Below are 25,176 nucleotides of genomic sequence, written 5' to 3' on the forward strand. Positions count from 1 at the left end.
AGGGACAACAACTAATGATAACTTAGTATCTTTCCTTCCACCATGATTCCGTCCATGTTCTTTCTTTCTTTTATGCTTTCTCTTCCCTCTTCACTTCTTTTCTCTTTTTTTTCTCTAATTTTTCTTTCTTTTCTTATAGAAATACATACCCACATCTATACTCACAGAGACACATACACTCTATGTATGGACGCACATAGCACACACACATAGATGGTCATCAACACCTGCTGTCTTTAAGCAGAAGTCAACCTTGGTAACTGTGCCCAAGAGCATCCTCCCTTCCTGGGAAATAACAGGAAATGACTTGGGATGGCTCTTTCCAAAACCATTTCTTCTATTTGGATATGCATAACTATAATCAAATACAGTGTCATTAGGTATAGGATGGATGTTTTTGTTGTTTATTGTTTTTTTTTAATTATTTAAATTCAGGATATTATTTGGGTATACAAACATTTTGGTTACATGTAATGCATTTGCCTTGCCCAAGCCAGGGCTACAAGCATGCCCTTCCCCCATACAGTGCACTCTGCTTCCATTAGTTGTGGGTTCAACCCTGCCACTCCCCACCACCTGACCAGTACCTAGTGAGTATTACTACCATGTGAACACCTTAGTGTTGATCAATTTATGTGAATAATGTACTGTACATGTAGCTACATCTTGATTTTTGTTTTATTTACTCAAAATTATTTGTCTACACTTTTGTTCCTTGTTTTATCTAATCCATAATACTTTATATTTTGTTTATTCATTCTCCTGTAAGTGATATTTAGATTGTTTACAGTGTGTCATTGTCATAATGAGCAAGCCTCAGGTCTTGAAAAGAGAGGCAGAGCTCCATGCACATTCCTCATGAGGAAATGTGAGTAACACCTGCCCCTTAGGCTGGAGCAGCAGATGAATTGAGGGGATTTTTCTGGGGTATCTTCAGGGTATATAATTTTCAACTTTTCCACGTATTTCAAATTTCTCTACATAGCAACATTTATATATCTACCAGCAATACATGAATATCTTCTTTTCTTAAATCCATATATATGTGTGTGTATATATATATATACGTGTGTGTGTATTATGTATATATCAATGCTTTGCTGTTGTTTTGCAAATCTGATGAGCATGCAGGGGTATTATTGTGGTTTTCATCTGCATTCATGCGATTACCATTGAGGCTGGAAATGCTTCCATGTGTTCACTGATGAATGCCAAGCCATATTCTTTGCCTATTTTACCACTATTCTATTTTTCTTTTCTTAATGATTTCTAGATATTCTTTTCATATACTAATTGCTTATTTGTTATGTGTGTTGCGAATATTGTTCCCTGGTCTGTCGAACATAAACCATAAAAAAAATTGAGTACGTTTGAGTAAAAAAAGGTTTAAGGACTGGCTTTATAGCAAAGACATCATAAACAAGGTTATAAAATTTTTTTATAACTTGCCCTGTTAACTAAGTAATAAGTCATAAACATTCCCTGTGTATACAGATTTTAAACACAAGAGTGAGCTGGGCGGGATAGTAGGTGGGAGAGCGTGGGGTGGGGACAAGGCAGGATGTGACATTCAGGCTCCAGCCAGCTGCTGCGGCACCGTGGATGTCACACGCTGCTTGTGTTGCTCGGGCTTTGTTTGTCTGCTCATTTGTTTAATCTCTGAAATGGGAACCATTTGTTTTGTTTTTATGTGCAGTTGCCGAGGGGATAAAAGACGATAATAAATGTGGAACCAAATTAAACAAAAATAGTAAAAATCTAAGTGAAGCTATAAAAGTCATTATTCAGTCTACCTAATTCCAGCTAATTCTAGCTAATTGGGCACAGACTCTGTGCCAGGCATTACACCAAAGTGCTTCTTTACCCTCATTCTGATCAAATCTCCTCCACAACCTTAGAAAGTAGACACAATGAACGTGCTCATTTCACAGATAGAGGGATGCTCCTAGAAAAGTGAGAGAATCCTCTAGAATCACAAGCCAGTCAATGGCAATTATGGTGGCCACTCTCACAGCCTGTCTCCAAGGCCCATATGCAAACCACTCATCGGCTAAAGTAATACCCGGGGGCGCTGGAGAAGATGGAGCTATGGAATATTCATGATAGACCCCAGGATCATTATTATCTCTCCAGGTGTGTGCCAGGGTCACAGACATACCTCTCTTAATCCAAAATATGATTCTGACTCAGAAACATTAAGTGGCTGGCTTACATTCTCCCCGTGCCAGGCAGCCAGGCTGGGATGCAGCCCGGTGTGCTCCCTGGGCTCTGCTGTCAGCCCCTGAATGACAGTCCCTGAAACTGATGCCTGCTGAGCTGTGAGGAACCCAGAGAGCAACCTATCCAGACTGGCATTTACTTGGTAGACAAGGATACTGGGGCTCAGAGGGAATAACACAGATATCCAAAGATACAAAGCAAGATTAGAGTCTTCTAACCCCTGTTCCAGAACATCCAACAATGATATTGGTATTATATTTCTGTTCAATGTACTTGGAGACTATGTATAAGTTAAAAGTCTCCTGAAAACAGGAGTCAACTTTAGGAAGTAACCCCACATCCCTGAAGATGCATGTCCCAGACTTTGAGTTAAATGAAACTGTTTTATGAAGTCCAAGATCCACTCTTGCCTCTTTGGTCCTCAGCTGGTAAGTGTGAAAAATTAGTGCTCACTACACAGGGTTGTTATGGTATTCAATGCCATATCATGGAGAACTTCCAAGAATACCGTGAGTTTTCAGGAAATGCTAGCCATCATTAAGATCATGAACACACACCACCACCATCTTCATCACATAATCATGGTGGCATTGGGAGGTTTTGGAAACAGGAAAAGGATTAGATTCCATGCCTTCTAAGGTGCTTATCTCTGTTAGACAGTAGATCCCTAAGGAGGGGATTGAAAATAAGACCTGAGATATGGCAGTGCTTCTTGTACATCCCCCCTGGGCCTCACCATTGCAGGGCAGGCTGGCTGGGCTGTTTACTGCTTGCACCTGCATCTCAGCCTGAGGACTCTCTCTGGATGCCACAGACAGTGCCACCAATAGCAAGCAGGTATCAATGCCCCAGGATAGCACCTGGCCCAGGACTGGTAGTGTCAATACCCCAGCTCCCCCAGCTCTGGCATCCTAACTCTCATATTCTCCCCTGGCTCCAGACTTCCCCAGCAGGTGTGAACTGCAGATGCCCACAGTGGCAACAGCATTGATAGGAATGCTTTGCTGGCCAGCTTCCTTTCCCTGATTCCCTTCCCAATTCTTGGTACTAGTGCTTCTCAAATAAAATAAATATCCTACTTTCTCTTAAATAAATGTGTCTGGGTGTCCTAAACTAAAACACCTGGGCCAGTGGTCTCGTCTCTCTGAGCCTCCATCTTCTCATCTGTAGAAAAGAGGCAATGACTCACATCTGTCAGTGCTCAAGTGCATTAAATAATATGTGTACATAGCACCCAGCAGTGCCTGGCACATGGTGAGTTCTCAGCTGTGTTAAAGGCAAGAGAACACAGTGATTAAGAGGGTGGGCCATGGAAATAGCCTGCCTGGATTTAAATCCTTGTTCTATCCCTATGTATCCCTGGAAATTTTACTCAGCATCTCAAATCCTTGGGTTTTGTTGTTGACACTGTTGGTCTTTTATAAATAGGACTGAATTGCAGTGTGTGTACATGAGTATCATGTTTGTTGCTAAAATACGGAAATAGTTCCATGCTAAATAGCAGCTTCTGTGAGCTCCCAGTTCCCCATCTGCATTTCAGTAGCCCTGGTTCTTGTCCTTTCCTGGGGTGACCCAGACTGCCCCATTCCCCAGCAAGTGAAGGGTTAAGGTCAGGCACAGGAGGCCCCTTCTGATTGGCCAAGCTTGTGCTTCCTGGTTGGTAAGATGCTCACTGTCTCCTGGCAGCATGACCAGATAAGCAGGTTGTGAGGATTCATTGGAATTATCCCATGAAGTGTCAGAACAGTGTGAGGCACATAGGAAGCCCATGAAGAATATTAGCTATTCTGAAAATGAGAGAGAAGAGATGGCTCCTGCATCCGCACCCACGCAGTCTAGGAGGAGAGGTGGGCTGGGAGCCCAGGTGCAGGTGCACACACAGACACAGCTGCAGGGTGCCCTGCTCTGGGGCTCCCACAGAGCCCCGTGCCCTCTAGTCCGTCAGATGCCCAGCCCCTGCCTGTCCCAACTCCTGTCCCATAGCTTCTGTGCCAAGCCAGCCCTCTGACTGTGGATGGCATTGGCCATAGATGGGTCTTCCTGTTCTTCTAGTTCATCTGCAGCCTGTGAAATGGGTGCTTGATGCCTGGGAGTCTTGGTCATTGCGTGAGAGCGATTTCCCCAGAGAACGCATTCCAGCTTAGCTGGCCAGGGAGGGGCCTGCTCCTTGATATTGAAGTGGAGGAACGTGGAGGGCAGAGCCCCACACTCTTAGGGATAGAGGGCCTCCCAGAAAGGTGACTTTTGCCACACCTGGACTTGTTCTGGGTGAACAAATAAACAGAGGTCAGACTTCATCCTGCCTTGGGGGTGACTTCTGAGAGACTGGCCAAGGAAAAGGCCAGGGCTGAGTGGGTGGCGAGAATGGGTCCCACGGGTGATCTCGGATAGGGCTCAGCCTTGGAGCTATTCTCTCCTTGTCTGTGAAATGTGGCAGTAGATTCATTACTGGTAAGAGTAAATTTATCATTAGCAGGATAAAGAGATATAGTCTGAGTAAAACATTTGGAAATGCTCATTATGCATAGAAAGTCCTTAACAAATAGTAGCAAATAGTATTATTATAATTGCATATTTGTGTAATTGTAGAATAAAACTTGTTCGTTATATTAATACTAATTATCTGTACACCTACTTTTACCTGGACACTAAAAATATAAGATTTGATTTTAATAACACCTATACAGTTTCTAAACTGTCCCCATATTTTCTAAATAAAGAAACTTTGGCTCAGAGAGGCTAAATTAATTCACTGAATAACTTTTATTCCTTACTGAGGTATAATTATATGCAGTGTAATGCACAGCTCTTAAGTGGACACTTTGAGTTCTGTCAAGTGTATAACACAGATATCCACAGACTATTTTAAGTGGCCTCAAATTATCCAGCTAGCCAGCGATGGAGAGATGTGCATCCAATCCCAGCTCCCAAAGCCCGACCCTTCTGCACCGCAGCCCGTGTTAGCAGCGTCAAGAGCACCCTTGCTGCTGCCTTGCGGTTTGTGTGGTCGGGCAGCCACTGACTGTATACCCTGGGAGAATAGTGACTGCTGTTTTTTATCTTGTTCCTCACATCCCGTGCCTGAGACACAGGCTCTCAACAACTTTATGCCTAATGAGTAGGAAAAGATCTCTGACTTTAAGGAACCTGTAGTCTCCTACGGCAGAAAGACACACACTGAGGTCATTCCAGTCCAGTTAAGTAAGCTCCCCATAGAAATAAGCATTGGCTGTCATGGGACTGGATAGGTGAGCAGGATAGGTGTATGCCCAAGGTAGGAGGAGGAGGCAGGTGGCTTCCTGGAGGAAGTGACTCCTGGGGTAAACGTTAGAGGATGACTAGGACTTGTCTGTGCAGAGCTAGGAGCCCTGAGGTGGAGGCAGTGTTGTGAGGGGCTAGAGCTGGAAGTGCAGGTGCAGGGTGAGGCAGGGAGACCAGTAGGGCCAGGGGCTTGCACCTGTGTGCACTTCTGGTCTGTTCCCACACTGTGGCCAGCAAAGGCTCGCTAATCATCACCAAGCTGCCAGCAGGTAGCACATGAGGGAAGCTGGGGACCAGGGAGCCCACTCATGCAGTAGTTCAACCCAGAATTATGAAGGCAGAAGTATGAGCAGGCTCTTGGACAAGTGGAGAAGAGGATGTGAGGAGCTAGAGTCACCGGCCATGGGCCAGGTACATGGGAGCAGGGAGTAGGGCGGCTGGGGGCATGGTGTTATTTCAGGCACCTGGGAAGGGGTCCTCCTGGCTCCTGGGCTCTCTTTCCCCACCTGGGTGTGCGGGCCAGCTGGGCCCTATCCTGACAGCCCTGCCTTTCTCTTCTCCATCCCTGTCTCTGTGGCCTTGCCGGGCAGCCCAGCTGCCGGAGTGTGTGTTTGCTAATGAAGAAAGCAGGATTGTCTCTGACAATAGGTTTTATTTGACATCATGACTTTGCATTCTGTCATTTCCCCCCGTTTCTGGCTGGTGTCTCTACAGGAAATAAAACAGACAGATGAATGGAATAGTTATTGTTTCTACTGAATAAAGGCAGTGGGGTGAGTGGTTATACTTCGAGAGGCACTTCATAAAGCCAGGAGGATGAGGTGGAGCAGCTGACTGTGTGCCTTGTGCATGTGCTGAGGGGCCAGAGAAGAGCACAGGGTTGGGCTGGCACAGGGCACTTGGCATCAGTGCCCAGCACTGTGAGCTCCCTCGTCCACTGCCCCAGCTCTCGCTCCACCTGCTAAATGCCCACCCGCTCATTGGCCCTAGTCCACTCAGCCACAGATGCTGTGCTAATGGCACATCTGCTGTGTGTCAGGAGCCGCTCCAGTGCTGGGGACACGGGGCAGGAAAAGAGAGTCTTGTCCTTGCAGAGTTTCTGCTCTAGCAGGGGAGACACTGTAAAAAGTGAGCTAAGAAACATAGACAGAATGATCTGTTGTATCAAGTGTGGTGACAGGAGACATGCAGGAAGCCGGGGGCAGCAGAGGGAGGAAGCACCATTCTGGCATGGGCACCTCGAGGCAAGGAGTGAGGGAAAAGATCCCAGAGTGTTGCAGGGCGTGGGTCAGGAGGGGTGGAACAGCCTGGCAGATGAGGGGTGAGCTTGCACGGGGCCTGGGAGGAGCTGGGGTTTGTCTGGATCCCCTGTACTGGGCCAAGAGCCTCAGTGATGTGCTTAAGAAGGCAACGGTGCCTGGGATTCCGTCCCTGCTCTCAAAAGTCCTGAAGTGGGAAGGAAGATGGACGTGCAGGCACATAATTACCTGCAGTCTGCTGTGTCCCATGTTAGCTGTGTGCACAAGGTGCAGACAGGGCAGAGAAGAGGGGCTCATTGATGCTTCTTGACAGTGGAGGGAGGTGCATCTATTATCAGTGGCTGAGCAACAAATGGCCCCTGCCGCTCTACAGAAGCAGAGAGAAACAGCAGATGTATACCGTCTCTCAAACTCTGTGGTTCAGGGACCTGGGAATGGCTTACTTGGGAGATTCTCAGAATTTCTCGTGATGCTGCTGTCATTCTGTTAGCCAATGCTGCTGTCATCTCAAGCTCAGGAGGGTTGAAGGGTCCACCCCCAAGCCACCCAGCTGGCCGTGGGCAGCTTTCTGTGGGCTGTTGAACTGAGAGCCTTGGTTTCTTGCCAGTGGATTGTTGGAGCCACCCTAGTTTCTCTCCACACGAGCCTGTCCACAGGGAGCTCCCAACACGGCAGCCGGTGCCCCCAGGGCGAGTGATGCGAGAGAGTGAGCATGTATGTGAGATGAGCACACTCAAGGCAGAAGCCAGTCTTTTATGATCTGATTGACCTTGGAGGTGACATGCCATCATTTGCACACAGAAGAGTGAACTTAGCTCCACATCTTGAAGGGAAAAATGTCATAGAATCTGTGGGCAGATTTTAAAAACAACCACAGAGGAAGATGTCTGAGCATGGGATTGAGTGATGACTAGGACATTGTTCAAGGGCTTTTCTAGAAGAAGGACCATGTGCCCAGGCATGAACATGGGGACCACACGGTTTCTCTGTGGCTCACCTGAGGTTAGATGCTGTAGAGTGCAGGTGCAGAGGGAAGAAAGGGACACGTGGGGTGCCAGGCAGAGCCAGGCCCAGGAGGGCTGGAGTGTGTGAGGAGAAGGCCTGGGCTTTATTTTAGACTCTCTCTGTGTGTGTGTGTGTGTGTGTGTGTGTATGAGAGAGAGAAAGATATACGTGCTTGTGTGTGATGTATATTTAACCCTAAAGCTCCTTAAACTTTTAATTCTTTTGTTTTTTGTTTTTAAGTTTAAGGGGCAATGATATTAAAGGTGGTGATAGTGGCAAGTTTTTATTTCAGAAGTACACTTAACCGTGTGGAGACGCAGGAGAGTTTGAAAACAGGGATACGCGGAACACCTGGGGACTACTGCAGCTGTGTCCCCAAGGGGGCTTTTCCAACTGCAGTGCGGATGATGGGGAGAGAGGGTGATGCCTGCCCGTGGGCATGGCTGAGGGTGGAGGCCACAGCACCTTCAGAGTAGAATGAAACACTGGACTTTAATATGTGCCCTGAAGCCACTTGCTTGGGGCTGTCACTTCTCAAAGGGTTGGGGGAGCGAGTAGATGAAGCCCTGCTCTGTCATAGCAGTGGGGCCCCCAGTGGGAGTGGCTCAGCGTGGCACCAGGAAGATCTCCAGGGAGGCAGTGGGACCCAACACCTGGGCAGGGCCTGCTTCAACCACAGAGGTTTTAGGTTTCGAAATCCCTAAACTCATCTCCTCTCCTCGTTTTCCTTTCCAGTTCGACCTGCAGCGGATTGTGATCTACTGTGACTCGAGACATGCAGAATTGGAGACTTGCTGTGATATCCCTTCTGGTCCGGTGAGCAAAGATCCTTGCATGGAAAGGCCGGGAGGAAGTGGGTGTGTGGGCTCCAGAGAGGGGCTGTCCATGGCTCAGGAACAGTGTGTGGGGTCAGTGGGACGTCCACCATCAGAACGTGGCCTGTTCTGAGGAGCCCAGTGGTCATGGCTTGAGTTCCAATTCCTGGCCACACAGAGTGTGGGTTTGGGGTGAGCTCATGCAGGTCCCCAGGGGACTGCTGCAGTCGGGCTGTCGTTAGTGTGACCCCGATGCTGCCAGCCGAGTGATGAGGCCCAGCGCTGGGAGGTTGTCCCTGAGGAGCACTGACTGGCACGTGGGGGGAGGAGGAGGAGGAGGCCCTGGGCTGGTCAGTGAGGGAGGCCAGAGCACGGACAGCCCGAGAGATCAGAGTTCGCCCCTTCAACCCTCTCTGCAAGCTCTGCTCCCCCCTGGGACTTCATCACTTCCCCTTTTCAGGCCTCTCTTTCAGGCCTCTTTGCCAAATCCTAGTTACAAGGCTTGCTTAAAAGATGGGAATCGTGGTTGAGCTTGCTATCTGGGGCTGAAGGATGGAATCCACGTATAGCACTTGGCTCGCCCAGTCCCCGGAATGCAGTACGCACTCAATCAGCTTGCCCATCTCAGGACTCTTAGGGGGTATAGGTATACAGCAGGTGCTGGGGATTTGGAGTCAGGTGGACCTGGTTGTGGAGCCAGAGGGAGAGGAAAGGAAGGAAAGGGATGAGGAAGGAAGAAGAAGAGGTGAGGGTGAGGAGAGAAGGAATTCTTGAGCACCTACTAGGTACCAGACACTGGAAATTTTCCTGTGTTATCTCATTAATAATGCAAACCCTGTCGTCCCCATTCTACAGAGGTCAACACGGAGGCCTAAGGGCTTCAGTGGTTCCTACAGGTGGCTGAGCCAGCCAGTGAAGGGGCTGAGCCTGGGCTGGCCAGGCCTCTCTGCCCCAAGGCCTTGGGAGGGCCAGGGACCTGTGATCAATCACCTATGACCTCATCCCTCCCTCTCACTCGGGCATCCTAGGGGCTTTCCATGTCCCCTTCATGTGCCTGGTTTCCAGGAAGCTCCAGAGACTGTGCCCCGCACCCCCCACCAGGGCATCTTTGCTGGGTGATTACCAGGTTCTGACCCACCGGGCTTTCCTTCCAGTGTCAGGTGACTGTGGTGACAGAACCTCCACCTCCACCCCAGCAACCTCCCAGCCCAGGCAGTGAACAGCTTGGGTTTTTGAAGACCATCAACTGCTCCTGTTCAGCTGGAGAAAAGGTACCATCCGCAGTCCACACTCAGCTCCCAGCCTGAAGCCCGGTACTGGGCGGGGAGGCTGGTCAGCACCACCCTAAGTGAGGGAGGTGGGAGTTTCCCATCATGCATGTGGTCTACCAGGGCAGCATGGCCCTGGACTCTCAACGACTTTCAGCTTAGGGCACGTTTTGTTCCTCTTGACTGTCCGTTTCCTGACTTCTATGTGCACTGGAAGGGGAGATCCTCAGACCCAACTCAAATTAGCGTTTTCTCAAAGTTGATAATAATGTCTTCCTGAGGTATTTCTGCCTCCTGCTTGTACCCTCTGCACTCAAGTGCAACCAAATCAAATTGGATTTGGTTTGAGAATAAAACTCAGAAGAAGATAATGAGTGAGGATTTAGACATGCTTTGCAGGAACACACCCTCATTCCTTTCTTATTGACATTTTCTTGAATTAGCCACACTCTATAATCGAAATATATATGTGTGTGTGTGTGTATATATATACATATATAAAGTTATATATATATACATATATAAAGTTTTATGTATTTGTTCCTAAATTAAAAAGTTGTGCATTTCTGTGAACACCACCACCACCGTCCTGAGGTTCTGATTTATTCTCTTTTCTGTAGACCAGAGGCCCTTGAGAAGAAAACAAAAATCTTCCCTGTTTGAGCAAAAGGAACATAAAAATTAACACAAGGATGGCAGGCAGTAGACACGTGCTGGGAAGGTCTTTGTGGAGTCTGTTGGGCTGATGGCCCCGGGACAGTCGTCTCCAGTGTGCTGTGTGTCCCCCTCTGTCCCCACACGCAGGAGGTGCTCAGCAACTCTGCTAGGGAGGAGGGGTGTGTAGACTGAAAGCTGAAATCATGTATGGAATTGGCTAGTGTGGAAATCCTTTAGTTCTTCCAGTGACAGCTTTCCTTCCACGGCCAGTCCTGGCATCGGACTTGCTTCCTTTCTCCTTCCCGCTCTGTCCTCCTTTGCCTGGCCTTCCTCCTAGTGTTCTGTCCCAAGATCCAGACGTGGGAGACTGGAACCCTCAAAGAGCTCTCAGCCACCTGGGGCATCGAAGCATGCCCCAACTAGCTGGAGGTGCAAACTGGAAGCCGGCTCAGCTGGGCTGTGAGCTGAGGCTGTCTCTGGGCAGTGGGTGACGGGAAGACACCCTAGCCTGGGGCCTGGGTCAGGGAGGAGGGAAGAGAAGGGGGAGCCAGGGTGGGTACACAGAGCGCCTGGCAGCTGCCCCACCTCCAGCCACCCCTTGGCAGCCAGGCTGTTGATCCAGTTCTCACATGTTAATGAAATAACTGACGCAGCTGTCAAACCCCACATCCTTTTGAATCTGTGTTTTAGGTTAAGAATCCCAGATGAGAAGGGTAAGGGGTAATGGTATCATAGGTGTTTTGATCACCAGCCACCATGCACACACAGACTGTACCACGAGCTGTAAATCTAGCTCTGCTCAGTCCCGCAATTTTCCTCAGGGCCAGCACCATGTCCTGGGTGTGTCCTGTCCAAGGCTCCTGGGGTCAGGCTGCCCCCTGCCACCATCTTCCACACACTTGTGGCTCTCCACTGTCCTGGTGTGGTTTAGGCACATCCTCTCTCCACTCCACCCTGCCTGACCCACATTGCATCCCGGCTTCCCTCCTAGATGAGTCTCACTCCATGTCCCTTTCCAATGTCCAGGACAGGCAGGAAAGTCTTCTGGCACCTTGGAGGGTCAGGATGTTTCCTGCTACCTGGAGTTTGTGCCTGTTGTATCCCCCCACCGACATCTCTCCCCACCCCAGGTCTTTTGCCTGCCTGATGCCTGCTCTGCTTTCAAGACCTCCCCAAGGAATTCTGTTCTGAACACATTATCATTTGTGTAATTTCCCTCTTCCATCCTTGCTACCCTCTCCTTTTCCTCCCTCTGTCCCTCCCTTCTTTCTTTCCTCCTTTCCTCCTGCCTCTCCTTTTCTTTCTTTCATTATTCACCGTCCATCCATTCAGTAATTGTCTTTAGCACCTGCTGTTTCCAAGACATGATGTTCCTTTTCCCTCCTGTGCTTCCATCTACCGTAACAATTATCACATTGGATTGCACATGTCTCCTTGTCTTTATGTCCATAAAATCCTAAGTTCCAGATGGCAGAGATTGAATCCTCATATGTCTGTATTTTCAGCTACTAATATATAGCCTGGCACAGAGCAGACCATTCAATAATGGCTGAATTGATGGATAAGCTGACCAGGGTATGAAGAGATGGACGATGGACTGATGGGAGGGAGGAGTAAGGGAACACACTCTTTCTTCCTCTTGACAGGACATGGTCTGGCTGTTGAAGGTATTCAATCAACTTACACATCATCAGCCTCATGTCCAGTGTGGCATTACGTGATAAACCACTCCTTTCTTCACTCTGTCATTCCTCATTTCTGACCATGGACACTAAGCACCTGCTGTCTGCTGTGCACTGTGCTATACATCAAGGTTTTGAAACAAACAGAATATGGCCCTCAAAACCCCTGTAATCTTCTCTCTGGTTAGGGAAGGAGGAGCTCTGATCCAGGCTCAGCCCCAGGGAGCTCGTATCAGGCCGCTGGAGGACTTACCAGGCTCGAGTGGCTGGCAGAGTGGCCTGCCTCTACCGTCCCCCAAAGAAGTCCATCTGCATGGAAGATCTTCATAATGACCAGATACTGACAGATTATGATTGCATATTTTTATGAGATACAAAGTGATGCTATAATATATACAATGTGGGATGATGGAACCAAGCTAATTGACACATCTGTCACCTCAGATACTTGCCATTTATTCCACGTCTAACTGCAATATGTACCCTTTGACATGTTGGATTAGCGGATCCCTGGCTCAGATTGCATTTGACCCCCATGTCGGCACCCCTGGCTCTGAGGCCCCTTGTAACCCCTACTCTGCTCTCCCCTTCCACGTGTTTGACTTTTTCACTTATATAAGCAAGAACATGAGGTGCTTCTCCCTTTCATCCACCAACAGCAGCATCTGGAGGCTGTCACAGTGCCGGGGACATTTGCCGACAGGAGCAGGGCTCCCGGTTCCAGGCACCACTTCCCTCATGCTGCCCCACGCACAACACTGAACTTACTAAAGTGACAGGCTTGTGAGCAGTGATAAGAGGAGGGAGAAGGAATTCAAACTAGCCTTACTTGAATACAAAAAAAGCCTTACTTTCTTTTTTTCTTTTTTCTTCCTTTAGGGTGAAAGGGGCTTTGCTGGCCCCATGGGACTCCCTGGTCCAAAGGTCAGTACTGGCATGGCAGAGCCTCCGTGGTCCTTTGCTTTGCTGTCTATGTAAGACAAAGCATGGTGTTCTGGGCTTCTGTCTGCTTGCCTCAGAGCTTGTTGATATGGAAGCGTAAGAGCAAGTGGCACCAAGTCCAAAACCCGTGAGTCTCTTAACTGTGCAGAACCTCCATCATTCAGTCTGAAAATGGAAGCAAGAAAGGGCTGGGGTACTAGAGCCCTGGCTCAGAGCTCATTTGCGTCAACAGGCTTAGCTCTCCGTGGTCAGTTAATTTTGCAGCAATTGGTTCAAACTTTTTTTTTCTTTTTAAATTTTTTTTTTAATTTTAGCATATTATGGGGGTACAAGTGTTAAAGTTATGTATATTGCCCATGCCTCCCCTCCCCCCTCGAGTAAGAACTTCAAGCATGTCCATCCCCCAAGCGTTGCACATCTTACTGTATTCCAGAAACTTTCAGGGGTTGGGCTTTTATAATTTATTTAAATTACATGTGATTTTTTTACACACAATTTCCAAGCTTATTAATTGCATATAGCCAGGTGTTTCCTCGTGGGGCCCTCCATCCTCAGCCACAGAACAGGCTCCTTCCTCTTCATCATGTGCCCCAGGTTTATAGTATTTATAAAGGCGGAGTGGAAGAGTCCAGCATTAGGGTGTGGTTATCACCTGGTCTGGTGTTTGAAAGAGGGGCTGAGTGTGGGAAGGGAAATACTTAGAGACAGATGGGCCTCTTACTCCCCTCCCCCCCTCCCTTCCCCATCCCCTCCCCCTCCCCTCCTCCTCCTTTCTTCCACCTCTGTCTTTGTCTTCTATGTCTCTGTCTTTCTCTGTGTCTCTGTCTCTCTCTTTGTGTTTCTGTCTCTCTCTGCCTCCCTTTCTCCCTCCTACCACCCATCCCACTGTACTTCTTGGTTTGGATTAATTCATTCAGCAGATCATTCTTACACATCTGCTAAGGGCCAGGCACTGAGGTCACCATCAGGGTTAGAGGGTGGCTTAGGCAGAGCCCTGCCCTCCAGTGTCTGAGGCAGGTGGTGCAGACAGACCATTGACAAATGGGATCTATTTCTTCTTGCCCACTTCCATCCTCTCCCACTGGATCCCAGTGACAACACTGTGACACTGTGCACCTGCCCTGTGTCAGGCTTCAGGCTTGGGCTGGGCGCCCACCTATGCCATAGACAGAGAGCACCATGGGTTAAGGATTGCCTCTGCTGAGCTCACTGCAGTGAGAATGCAGCTCAGCACATAGTAGGAGGTCAGTTCTGTTGGATGAATGATAAATCATATATCACTCTTTGTGAGAGGTGGTATTAGTCTATTTTTCAGATGAAAAGAATGAAAGCCAAGATGACAAAATGCCTGGGGTTGTCTTTTCTCTTGACCACCTTTGGGCTGATATTCTCTCCCCTCTTCTGTGTTCTTCTTCACTTCCTCTCTCTCCTCTCTGTTTCTCCTCTTCCTTCTCTCTCTTTTCTTTCTCTTTTCCCTCCCTTCCTCATCTCACACCCTCCTCTTCTATGCCCCTCTGCCAAGATGGACATATAGACTCTTACATGTGCACACACACACACTCCTCTGCAGCTCCCCTGCCCTGGGAGTCCCTGTTTGTGTTGAGGGAGAGCAGCTCAGAGTGGGCCAGGGGGCGAGGTGGTCACCGTGAGGACAGCAGGGATTTCTGCATCACTGAGCACCTGTTGGCAGCAACCTCAGAGTTTCGGCTGTCAGACAAGAGAATAGAGCAAAGACAGCTGGGGGTTTCATGGGCTGCTAAGTAGAAAATGCTTGGCTGAACTAGTAGCTGTTTGGTAAGGACTGTGCCTGCAGTTGAGCAGATCCGGTGGTTCAGGTGGCCCAGCCCTGAGCCTGACACAGGAGAGAAGAGACAGGTGGATAAAGAGGAATGTTAAGGAGGGAAACAGACAGGGCTGCCTAGAGCCAAACCCGTCCCCCTCAGGTTTTCCTGCAATCCTGACCCTGTAGTATCACCAGGCAGGCTGTCCCACCTGTGGTTAAAACTCTAAGTCCACAGCAGTGGTTCTCAATGGCTCTGTGTACCCAGCTAGAGCTTGGGCTCTGCCCATACACATAGCCTGAGACCTCCCAGGCCTGGTCTTGATGCAGGAATAGAAAGGGAATCTTGGAAAGCCCTGTCCCCAGGACTCCTATGCCGCGGAAAGAGAGACATGAAAAGAGCGTCGAAGGCAGTGTGGAGAGTCGGGAGGGAGGGAGGGAGCCAGGGGCCCGAGGGACCAAGGGGAGAGGCCCCTGTGCCACCTGGGGAGGTGGTCAGGACACCTTCCTGCTGGGGGCCTTGTCCTACTGGGTCCAGTAAAACAAACAGGAGCTTCTCAGGTCCAGAAAGCAGGGAATAGCCTCATGGTCACAGGGAAGAGCATAAGTGAAGTGGCCACATGTTCCTAGAGTGTAAAGAATGAGGCAGGAGTAGGAAGAGATAAAATTCCAGACCAAGAAAAAAGAAAAATAGAAGAATTTAAGGGCTCATGTTTTTTTGCATTCAACCCTGTCTTGGATCAGCTCATGAGATGGCAGGACATCTGGATTCCAGCCTTCCCCCCTCCCCTTGCAGACACTGTATTCCCTCTGCCTGTCCACTGTCTCCTCCCAGGCAGTAGTGAGGTTCTATGTGCTCATGGCACTGACTTGTTATAGAAATTGAATGCCCAGGCAACCTTGGTTGACACCTGGCAGTTTCAAAGCACCTTTATGCTCTTAATCGTGTGTGCTCTCATGGCAATATGCCCATTTTATGGAGCGGAAGCCTGAGGCCCAAAGGGAATAGTGGTGTACTCATGTCACATGGCGCAGCTGGTATGTGAACCTGGGGTCCTGGCCACTGGTCAGGGTCGGACCATTCCCAGGGTGAGTGTGTGGTGCTTTCATGCACTTGCTTTCTTGAGACGTCCTGAGTTCCTGGAATTGTGATGTTGGGGGATGACTTAAACTCTTCCTCATCTCCAGGGGTGGGGCATGTGGCTTCTTGATGCAGTTGGCAATGATGAAATCAGCTGTTTCCAGGGTACTGGAGCCAGGCTGGCTGCAGCAGCCTGTGTGAGGCTGCTGAGCTCTGCTGAAGAACTTGACCTGACGCTTGTCTCTGGTTTCAACCCTCAGGGAGACACAGGAGCCATTGGGCCTGTTGGCGCTCCTGGACCCAAGGGAGAGAAAGGTGACGTGGTGAGTAGAGTCCTACTCCTCTGTGTGGCTGAACCATATGGCTGGTGTGAGGGACCCAGGGCCCCCCAGTTGTGCAAATCAGCAAGTATGGGCTGAACACATGGCGATACCAGGCACTGAGCCTCTGCTTCCCCCCGAATGAAGCCCAGGCTCCTCTCCACAGGCATGGAGGCCTGCTGGACATGGCCCTGGTGGCCTCTCTTGCCTTGTCCCTTGCCACCCCATCCCCAGAACTCTGTATTCCCAAATCAGCACAGTTGTGACTCCCCATACTGGTCATTTTGTTGTGCGTGCCCTCCCTCACCCTGGCCACCACACAGGCTCTTCCCTCTACCAAGAGTAATCCCTCCCCCCAATCTACCCTGTTCACCCCTCCCCACCCCTTCCTGCCTGGCTCACATGTTTCTATCATTTAAGCTCAACTTGTGTCTAACTGTCCAGGGCACCTGCGCCCCTAGGTCTGTACCCCCGAATTGCCGGCAGTCCCTCCGCTCTGGCATCAGGGAGTGCTGGCCTGTGGTTCATCATCACGGCCTTCCCAGCACCTGGCCCAACACAGCTAGCTGTGTTCATGACTCCTTCAGCAGATGAGTGAATGCAGTTGGTGGTGGTCAGGAAAGAATCGCAGAGATGAATGAGTTGCATTTCAGAGTGGGCCTCAGGAACCAAACAGCTGAGAAGTGAATGTGCCTCCACTAAGATACTTACCTTTATGTCTTCAGTTTCCCCATCTGTAAAATGAGGATGATAAAACAGCTGCCTGGTAGCACGATGAGGATTAAAGGATCTAATACATGTAAATGGTGTAGAATGGTGCTGGAAGCATAGCAGTAAATGCCATTAGTGCTGTGACGGTTACCTGGCATGCTGGACGCACAGACCCCCTTCCTCCCACATGGTATCCGGTAGCATCAGCAGCCAAGCATAGGATCAGAGGAACCTCAGTATTGTCCTTGGCTCCAGCTTTTATTAGCTATATGCTTTGGAGCAGGTCTCTTAACCTCTCTGAAAGCCTCATTTACCCTCTCAGGAAAATGAGAATGCAACTACTTGTTCATAAAATGCCTGGCTCATAGCACATGGTCAGTAAATGACACTTGTCTGTTTGGGTGTGTGTGGTTATGGCTAGTTCCTTCTAGGTCCTCAGTGCTCAGGGGAACCCTAGACAACAAGACAAGTCTCTTTCCTGGAAGAATTAGCCTGGCAAACATGGTTCCCTCAGTACCTGGTGTTGTCATTGCCTTATTACTGTAGCTGTGGCATCCGCTGTTCTCTGCAGGTGCCTCTGTTGGTTCTCTTGTTTAATCCTTGTAACAAATTTTAGCATATTCTGCTCTTGTCTGTGATGGCAATGACACTGCAGAGGCTGGATGTGGCAGAGGCAGCCCTTGCACCTGCATCTGTCTGCACCTTTCACCCGCTGTGCATACCTACTGCCTAAGTGTGGCGGGAAGCACCTGCTCTGTGCAAGACGCCATGGAGATGAGAAGAGATGGTGACATTTTACAGGACTCACTGTGTCCCCGGCTCTGTGTTACGTCATTTACAGATTTGGGGCTCATTTGACGTTGATGAAGTGAGGCCTCGTGAAATACCCATCTTATAGATGAGCGAACTGAAGCTCAGAGAAGTGTGGTAACTTATAAAAAGTGCAGTTTGTGGGAAGTCCCTTGACACGCAGTAGGAATAGGAAGAGCCAGGCCTGTTCTTCTTTCCTTCTTGTCTAGGACAAGACTCGCTCGCTGTCAGGTGCTGTAGTGGCTGAGTTCAGAGGAAAGGAGAGCTGGAGAACATTCTGAAATCACAGAAATCACTGAAGTTAGAGAATAAATATAGATGTCTTCCAGAACCCTGAACTCTAGGAAGTGATCCGTGTCTTAATTATGAGCATTATGGCCTGCCTGACATCATCAGCATGAGATCAAGGCCAAGTAGCGCTGTGGTTGAGGCAACGCCAGCGTTACACAGCCTACAAATTCTGGTTCCATGACCCAGCTCCATGGACTGAAGAAATTGCTAGAACTACCTGAGTTTCATTATTCACTCTTGTGAACCCGATATAAAAATAATACCTACAGAGGTTCTACTTCTGGAACAGCAGCATGAGGGAAGAAATCTGTAGATCCACTCCCCAACAAAAGATCCATACCTAATGAAATTCCGATGTTTCTCACCTCCTGCATCCAGAGTTACAGAGGCGAAACTCTTGGCAGGTGCAGGCAAGAGAGAGGGGCTCTCCTGCTCTACCCAACCCCCATTTACAGGGCGGAGGTTGCACCACAGGCGTGGCAAACCAAGGGTGTTGGGTCCTAAGCACCTCACCCCAGGTCACTCATGGGGTACAGAATGCAAGCTGAGAAGACCAGAGGCTACTGCTCCTGCCTGGCAGGGCTGTCCCTCCAGGAGAAGGGGACCACTGGCTCCGCTTCCCATTTCCAGAGCAGGAATAAATAATCCTTCAGAGTGAAGAACTCTGAAGCTCTCCCAGAGGCACTGACTTTGTGACAGAGTGTGGGGAAGTGTAAGTGTTCTTTAGAAATAGACTGTTAGCTCTATGACAGCAATAAGCTAAACCAGAGGCTAGCGACTTAGCTAGTTTACCAGAAAGAACAAAGGAGAAGCATAGCTAGGAAGAACCCTTCTGGGATCAGAAAAGAGAAAACAACAACAATAACAACAACAACAACAAAACACAATCACCTCAATGACTGGCCACAACTACCCATGCAAAGGGGACCAAATTTAGCTGGATCAGCCTGTGGAGCAGCTAATGTCACAAGGCATTGTAGAAAATAATAAGGTGGTTGGATGGAAACTGGGGTAGCCTAGGGATGGATTTCATATCAGCAGAGGCAAACAGCTTGGCAGAAAGATCAGGAAAAGAGACTGTCAAATATGCTCCACCAAGACCATTGTCATCCCAGGGTGACTGTGTGCACATTCATTGCCCTGTCCTCTGAAAAGTGGCATCAGAGACTTAACTGGGTGGGAGAGAGGAGGGTAGCTTTATTAAAATAATCTAGCCAGGTCAATGAGAAAACAAACAAGAAAATAACAAAATTTCTGGAAGGGGAAGTGTTAATAATATATTACCTAAAGTTGCTATACTATATTACTTAAAATGTCCAGTTTGCAACAAAATGACGATGACAATGACAAAAATAGGAGACATGCAAGGAAATGGGAAAATAGGAAAAGAAGGAAACAGGAAAACAGGAAAAGAAAGCAGGCAACAGAAATTGCCCATGAGAAGGATTTAACAGACAAAGCCTTCAAAGTAATCATTCTAATTATGTTCAAAGAACTAAAGGAAGCCATTCTTAAAGAAGTAAATGAAGGTATGATGATAATATCTCATCAAATATAGAATTATAATAAAGATAAAAATTGAAAAGAACAAAATGGATGTTCTTGGTTTTAAAATTATAATAACTGAAATTTTCTTTAAAGAATCACTAGAAGGGCTCAGCAGTAGATATGGACTGGCAGCGGGAAAATCAGCATTCTTAAAGATACAATGATAGATATTATGTAATCTGAACAACAGGGAGACAAAATAATGAGACAATTGAACAGTCTTGGAGAAATATAGAGGGTCATAAAGTGGACCAACTTGCACCTACTGGGGAGCAAAGAAGGAAGGAAAGGGGAAGAAAAGTATTCAAAGAAATAATGGCTGAAGATATCTCAGATTTGATGAAAAGCAGTAATTTACACATTTAAGATGCTCAATGAACTCCAACTAAGATAAACACAAAGAGATCCACACTTGTAAGCATCATAGTATAAATGCTGAAAGACAAAAAAAAAAAAAAAAAAGAAAGAATTTGAAAGCAGCCTGAGAAAAAATGACACATCATGTATAAGGAAGAGCCAATAAGATTAACAGCTGACCTGTCATCAGAAATAATTGAGATCAGAGCCAAGCTCCGTGACTCACGCCTGCAATCCTAACACTCTGGGAGGCCCAGGTAGCAGGATGGCTTGAGGCCAGAAGTTTAAGACCAGCCTGAGCAAGAGTGAGACTCATCTCTACAAAAAACAGAAAAATTATCCAGGCATGGTGGTGTGTGCCTGTAGTCCCAGCTACTCAGGAGGCCAAGGCAGGAGGATCACTTAAGCCCAGGAGTTCGAGGTTGCATTGAGCTATGATCACACTGCTGCTCTCTAGCCCAGGTGACAGAGCTGGACTATATCTCAAAAAAAAAAAAAAAAAAAAAAAAAAAAGGCACTAAAAAGGGGAAGAGTTTAGAGCTAAGGAGTATGTTTCTATACCTCACCGGAAGTGTGTCTTTATAAAACTGAAGTAGATCCTATTAAAATATATATGGTAGGATGCAAAAATTTTCTCCCATTCTGTAGGTTGTCTGTTTACTTTCATGACTATTTCTTTGGCTGTGCAGAAGCTTTGTAGTTTGATCATGTCCCATTTATTTATTTTTGTTGCTGCTGTGATTGCCTTTGGGGACTTCTTCATAAACTCTTTGCCCAGGCCGATGTCTAGGAGAGTGTTTCCAACTTTTTCCTCTAGAGTTCTAATAGTTTCATATCTTAGGTTTAAGTCTGTTATCCAGCGTGAGTTGGTTTTTGTGAGAGGTGAAAGGTGTGGGTCCTGTTTTAGCCTTCTACAGGTGGCTATCCAGTTTTCCCAGCACCATTTATTGAAGAGGGATTCTTTTCCCCAGCGTATGTTTTTGTCTGCTTTGTCAAAGATGAGATGGCTATATGAGGATGGTTTTATATCAGGATTCTCACATCTGTTCCACTGGTCAATATTCCTGTTTTTGTGCCAATACCATATTGTTTTAATTACTACAGCATTGTAGTATAGTTTGATATCTGGCATATTAATGCCTCCCATTTTGTTTTTGTTGCCTAGAATTGCTCTTGATATTCGGGGTCTTCTTTGGTTCCATACGAAGCGTAAAATTATTTTTTCTATATCTGTGAAGAATGCTGATGGGATTTTAATAGGTATTGCATTGAATCTGTAGATCAGTTTGGGTAGTATAGACATTTTGATGATATTGAGTCTGCCGATCCATGAGCATGGTATGGATTTCCATCTGTTTACATCCTCTGCTATTTCCTTCCTCAGTGTTTCATAGTTCTCCCTGTAGAGGTCTTTTACCTCTTTGGTTAAATATATTCCTAGGTACTTTAATTTCTTTGTTGCTATTGTGAAGGGAATTGAGTCTTTGATTTGGTTCTCAATTAGATTGTTGTTGGCGTATATGAATGCCTCTGATTTCTGTGTATTGATTTTGTATCCTGAGACTTTACTAAATTCATTGATCAGTTCCAGGAGTTTCTTGGTTGAATCCTTGGGGAATTTTTGCATCCTATGCATCCGATAAGGGACTGATAACTAGAATATACTTAGAACTCACGAAAATTAGGAAGAAAAAATCAAATAACCCCATTAAAAAGTGGGCAAAGGACTTGAACAGAAATTTTTCTAAAGAAGACAGAAGAATGGCCAACAAACATATGAAGAAATGCTCAACATCTCTAATCATCAGGGAAATGCAAATCAAAACCACAATGAGATATCACTTAACCCCAGTGAGAATGGCCTTTATCAAAAAATCTCCAAACAATAAATGCTGGCGTGGTTGCGGAGAGAGAGGAACACTCCTACACTGCTGGTGGGACTACAAACTAGTTCAACCTCTGTGGAAAGCAATATGGAGATACCTTAAAGCGATACAAGTGAATCTACCATTTGATCCAGCAATCCCATTGCTGGGCATCTACCCAAATGATCCAGTGACACTCTACAAAAAAGACACCTGCACTCGAATGTTTATAGCAGCACAATTCATAATTGCAAGGCTGTGGAAACAGCCCAAGTGCCCATCAATCAAAGAATGGATTAATAAAATGTGGTATATGTACACCATGGAGTACTATTCAGCTCTAAGAAACAATGGTGATATAGCACACCTTATATTTTCCTGGTTAGAGCTGGAACCCATACTACTAAGTGAAGTATCCCAAGAATGGAAAAACAAGCACCAGATATATTCTCCAGCAAACTGGTATTAACTGAGTAGCACCTAAGTGGACACATAGGTGCTACAGTAATAGGGTATTGGGCAGGTGGGAGGGGGGAGGGGGGCGGGTATATACATACATAGTGAGTGAGATGTGCACCATCTGGGGGATGGTCATGATGGAGACTCAGACTTTTGGGGGGGGAAATGGGCATTTATTGAAACCTTAAAATCTGTACCCCCATAATATGCCAAAATAAAAAAAAATAATTAAAAAAATATATATATATATGGTAAACCTTCAACCCCTAAGATAATAACTCAAAGTATATAGTGAAAAAAACCATTCAAGTAATAAAATGTTACATTGGAAAGTATTCATTTAGTCTGAAAGAGAATAGTAAAGGAGAAATAAAGGAACAAAAACAAGACAAGAGGCATATAGAAAACAAAAAGTGCAATGAAACATGTAAATCCAATTACAGCAATAATAACATTATGTGTCAATGTATTAAATGAACTAAAAAACAGAGATTTTTAGGCAGGATATAAAAACAAGATCTAACTATATCCTGTGTATGGAAGATGCACTTTAGCTTCAAAGATACAAATAGATTCAAAGTAAAAGGATGGGGAATATATGTTCTGAAAATAGAAAACAGGAAACTAGAGTGATTATACCGACATCAGACAAAATAGACTTCAACACAAACGAAAATAGAAATAAAGAGGGATATTTTATAATAAGAGGGTCAAGCCTTCAAAAATATATAACAGTTATAAACATATATACACATCTAACAGAGCCCCAAAATGTATGAAGCAAAAACTGATGAAGTTGAAAGAAGAAATAAACAACAATGGTTAGAGATGTCAATTCAATTGACAACAATTGACTCAATTTCAATGATGTGTAGGAATATAGAGAAATTGGAACCCTTGTAGATTGCTGGTTAGAATGATGCAGCTGCTTGGAAAACAGTCTTGCAGTCCTCCAAAGATTTTAAACATAGAGTTACCATGTGACCCAGCAATTCATTTCACTTTTTAAGTATATACCCAAAATGCAAACATATGTTAACACAAAAACTTACACACAAATAATAGCAGCATTATTTATAACAGCCCAAAGTAGAAACAACCCAAATGTCCATCACCCGAAGAACAGATAAATAAAATGTGTTATATCTATATAATGTCATATTTTGCAATAAAATGAAGTACTGAAACATAGTACAACATGCATGAACCTTGAAAAGACTTTACCAAGTGAAAGAAGCCAATCATAAAAAGCCACATATTGTATGATTCCATTATATCAAGTGTTCAGAATAGGCAAATCCACATAGAAGATATGTTAGCTTGCCTAGGGCTGGAAGAAGGGGGAATGGGAGTGACTGCTAATGGACATGGGTTCTTTTTGAAGTGATGGAGATGTTCTGAAGTTGATGATAGGGATTGTTGCATGACTCTGTACATATACTAAAAATCATTGAATTATACATTTTAATATTTGAATATATAGTATGTGAAACATAAATACATAAAACTGTCATGGAAATAAAGAATTACATCTATAATACTGAGTTGTTGGAAAAATTATGTGTGATGACACTCATGGGATTGCACACTCAATAAGTAACAGTAATCATCTCTTTTAGAAGGTACCTGGCAGAGCTGATAAGAAAGCGTCCAATCCTTTCAAATCTCAGGATGCCGCTGCCACAGGGACGTCACACCATGGAGATGCTCTGTAGTAAATGTCTGTCTTTCTTTCTCTAGGGAAGAGGACCTTTTGTCCAAGGAGAAAAGGGTGAAAAGGTAAGCATCTCCCTTTTGTTATATTCTTCCAAGGAAATAGGACAAGGGGACACAGGCATGGGAGAGCTGTGTGCTACCTCTGTGCAGCTCGGCAAGGACTTGGGTGGGTGAGAAGAGGTTTCCTTGGCTGAGCACCTGGCCTCCCTGCGTGTCCTTTCTGACTCAGGCGGTTGAAGCACGTGCAGTGCTCAGCAGGAAGGGAGAAGGTGGAGACAAGACATGGTGTTTGGAGAATCGAGAAGTAGGACACACATGTCTTCAGGAATTCAGGAAATATTCTGTTAGAGAAGTTGACATTTGAGCTGCACCCAGGAAGTGCAAACTTTTGGCCAGGGTCTCCTAGGCAGAGCGGGAAAAAAAGCATGAGGAGAATTCGTGGGTGGCCTAAAAATGTTCCCCCCAGCTATGAATCTCACACCTTCTCCCACCTTCATCAGAACATACACCTGCTCCACAGAACCTGACAAATATGAGATTCCTCTGTAAGAAGAAAAAGTAAAGCAGGGAGCCATGAAAAATGTCATTTTCTGCTGACATCAGCCATTAAAAACAAACACACAAACAAAAACCTCCCATGTTCCTGGAGAGGCAGCCACAAGACTTTATAGTGCACATGTATGTTGATGATTTTGTTAGAGTCCAGGCACTTGTAGACTCAGTGTGTAATGTCTTTGGACCCTGAAAGGGCATCCATTGCCCAGAGGGTCACGTCAGCCCTGTGCATAGGGCTGATTGTGTAATGCATGTGCCGCTCCATCAAGTCTCTGGGGAAACAGCATTCAGGTGGCTGTTTTCTCCCGGTGTGTACCATTACATGTCTGGATTTACTCTACAGAGATAAATCAAGGATATGTACACATACATGCCCACATGTACATAAGTGTTTATAGAAGAGACTAGAAACAAACATAATGATGCAAAGTTGGCAGAGGGGAAAATAAGTTATTGTACAGCTAATTAATAGAACAACACTCAGTGATGCAAAATAACATTTAGGAGAATAATTAATGACCTAGAAAGTGCAGACAATATTTTGTTAATTTTTAAAACACATTGCAAAATCTAT

At 46.3% G+C, this 25,176-nt stretch overlaps 1 protein-coding gene across 1 annotated transcript in view; it reads left to right on the plus strand.

Moving 5' to 3' along the window:
- Window positions 1–25,176, plus strand: part of COL22A1 (collagen type XXII alpha 1 chain) — a 274,147-nt gene that overhangs the window by 70,249 nt on the left and 178,722 nt on the right. The window contains exons 8-12 of the mRNA XM_012735953.2: window positions 8,481–8,561; window positions 9,715–9,831; window positions 13,047–13,091; window positions 16,231–16,293; window positions 24,072–24,110. Coding sequence (XP_012591407.2) covers window positions 8,481–8,561; window positions 9,715–9,831; window positions 13,047–13,091; window positions 16,231–16,293; window positions 24,072–24,110 — 345 coding nt within the window. The remainder of the gene's footprint in view (window positions 1–8,480; window positions 8,562–9,714; window positions 9,832–13,046; window positions 13,092–16,230; window positions 16,294–24,071; window positions 24,111–25,176) is intronic.

Source organism: Microcebus murinus, chromosome 7, assembly GCF_040939455.1.
Source record: "Microcebus murinus isolate Inina chromosome 7, M.murinus_Inina_mat1.0, whole genome shotgun sequence".
NCBI classification, from domain to species: domain Eukaryota; kingdom Metazoa; phylum Chordata; class Mammalia; order Primates; family Cheirogaleidae; genus Microcebus; species Microcebus murinus.